This window comes from Propithecus coquereli, unplaced genomic scaffold, assembly GCF_000956105.1.
Source record: "Propithecus coquereli isolate 6110/MARCELLA unplaced genomic scaffold, Pcoq_1.0 Scaffold314, whole genome shotgun sequence".
Lineage (NCBI taxonomy): Eukaryota > Metazoa > Chordata > Mammalia > Primates > Indriidae > Propithecus > Propithecus coquereli.
The window spans coordinates 640,394-642,802 of NW_012148775.1; the positions used below are offsets into that span (position 1 = coordinate 640,394).

Below are 2,409 nucleotides of genomic sequence, written 5' to 3' on the forward strand. Positions count from 1 at the left end.
GCTCAGGCTGGTCTTGAACTCCTGAGCTCAAATGATCCACCCGCCTTGGCCTCCCAGAGTGCTAGGATTACAGGCGTGAGCCACCGCGCCCGGCCTTTTTCTCTGTTCTTGATATTGACATACTCCTAGCTGCCCAGGCCCAAATGCTCAGTTTATGGAGGAGTCACCATAAACTCCTCCTACTCCATCACTGTCACTTTCAATGAGAAGACAAGTATTTTCAAATCTACCCTATAATGTTTCTCAAAAGTGTCCCTCTTGTCCCCATTCCCACTGGCACTCCCCTTATTGCCTCTTGCATGGACTATTATCCAGGATGTTACCCATTCAAATCCATCTTACACTGTTGCCAGGATAATCTTCCTCAAGTACAGGACTTTTCTGAGTTTAAAGTGTTCTACGCTTGTTTGTCAAAAACCACACACATCATGTCCTCCTTGGACCCTTTACTAATCCCTACCAGCCGACTTATTTTCCTCCCACTAAGGATCCCTGCAACGGTGATATACCTCTGTAGCACTTTCCATATTTTGCTTTATATAAGAGTTATTTCTTGCATGTCTATTCTGTGACCCTTTATGTCTCTTTAGGCAGAGAACATCAATTGTATTTAATCTTCAAAAGTTTTTCATAGTGCCCAGTCTAGAACTTTTTCACATAGTAGGCACTCTATAAATGCCTGCTAAAATAAATTGAACCTACTTCCTCGTCCTCCTGTGATTCATTCAAGGGTCCATTTCGCGTCTCTTGGAAAAGGATTTTTTTCATTTTTCGGTACTGCAGGTTATCCAGCTCGCGGACAGCATCTTTTGTCCTCTGTATGAGGTCAATGAGGACACGTAGCGGCCGTTCTCGGCGAACAAAGTCATGCTGATAGAGGGAAGAAAAAAAACCCGATAATGAAGAATCATATGTTTAGGTGCAAGATATAGATATGAAAGTAAATAAAGAAGCATAAAACAGTTGTATGGACTTTGCAGAATAACAAAATAGGACGTTCATGTCATGTATGTTTCCATATTACATAAATTTCACACACTGAGATAACTATGCTTTTTTTTGTCTTCTTCAAGTCTCATTTTGTGGATGTTGTCCTTGAGTTTACATGAGATTTCTTTTTTAAAATTGTATTTATTTAAGATGTACAACATAATGTTCTGATATACATATACATAATGAAATGATTTCTATAGGCAAGCAAATTAACATATCCATCAACTCACATAGTTACTTTTTTGTGGCAAAAATCCCTAAAATCTTCCATCTTAGCAAATTTCCAGACTAAGATACAATATTGTCAACTATAGACCTCATGCTGGACATTAGATCGCTATACTTATTTACCCCACATAACTGAAACTCTGTGCCCTTTGACCTCCATCTCTCCATTTCCTACCCCTTACAACCACCTTTCTACTCTGTTTTTATGTATTCGAGTGGGTTCTTAGATTTCACATATAAGTGAGACCAGGCAGTATTTTTCTTTCTGTGTCTGGTTTATTTCACTTAGCATGTCTTCTAGGTGCATCCATGTTGTTGCAAATGGCAGGATCTCTTTCTCTATTAAGGCTGAATAATGTTTCATTATACATATATATCACAATTTCTTTATCCTTTCATCCATTGATGGACACTTACATTGTTTCTTTATCTTGGCTATTATGAATAATGCTACAATTAACATAAGGGCACAGATATTTTTATGAGGTGCTGACTTCCTTTCCTTCAGATATATACCCAGTAGTGGGACTGCTAGATCTTATGACAGTTCTATTTTTAATTATTTGAGGAACCTCTATACTGTTTTCCACAATGGTTGCACCAATCTGCATTCCCAGCAACAGTGTACAAGGGGTCTCTTTTCTCTACACTCTCACCAACACTTGTTATCTCTCATCTTTTTGATAATAACCACTGTTAATAGGTGTGAGGTGATACTACATTGTGGTTTTGATTTGCATTTCTCTGATGATTAGTGACATTGAGCATCTTTTCATATGAGAATTGTTGGGGTTACTTTATCATATAAGTAATAAAAAGCACCAGAACTTTAAATAGTAGCAGATATGCTTGTACTTTCAAACCTGAAACTATATGATAAACAAAAGCAATGCAGAAGGCTGGGTGCAGTGGCTAGTGCCTGTAATTGTGATACTAACACTGTGGGACGCCGAGGTGGGAGGTTAACTTGAGGTCAGGAGTTTTAGGCCAGCCTGAGCAAGAGTGAGACCCCATCTCTACAAAAAAATAGAAAAATTAGCTGAGTTTGGTGGCACACGCCTGTAGTCCCAGATACTCGGAAGGCTAAGGCAGGAGGATCGCTCAAGTCCAGGAGTCTGAAGTCGCAGTGAGCTGTGATGATGCCACTGCACTCTACCTGGGGTGACAGAGCAAGACCCTATCTCAAAA

At 39.4% G+C, this 2,409-nt stretch overlaps 1 protein-coding gene across 2 annotated transcripts in view; it reads right to left on the reverse strand.

The window, feature by feature from the left end:
• TAOK3 (TAO kinase 3) overlaps positions 1 to 2,409 on the reverse strand; it is an 88,346-nt gene that overhangs the window by 43,894 nt on the left and 42,043 nt on the right. For both annotated transcript variants that reach the window (XM_012650192.1, XM_012650191.1), the window contains one exon: positions 703 to 870. In XM_012650192.1, the coding sequence (XP_012505646.1) occupies positions 703 to 870 (168 nt within the window). The remainder of the gene's footprint in view (positions 1 to 702; positions 871 to 2,409) is intronic.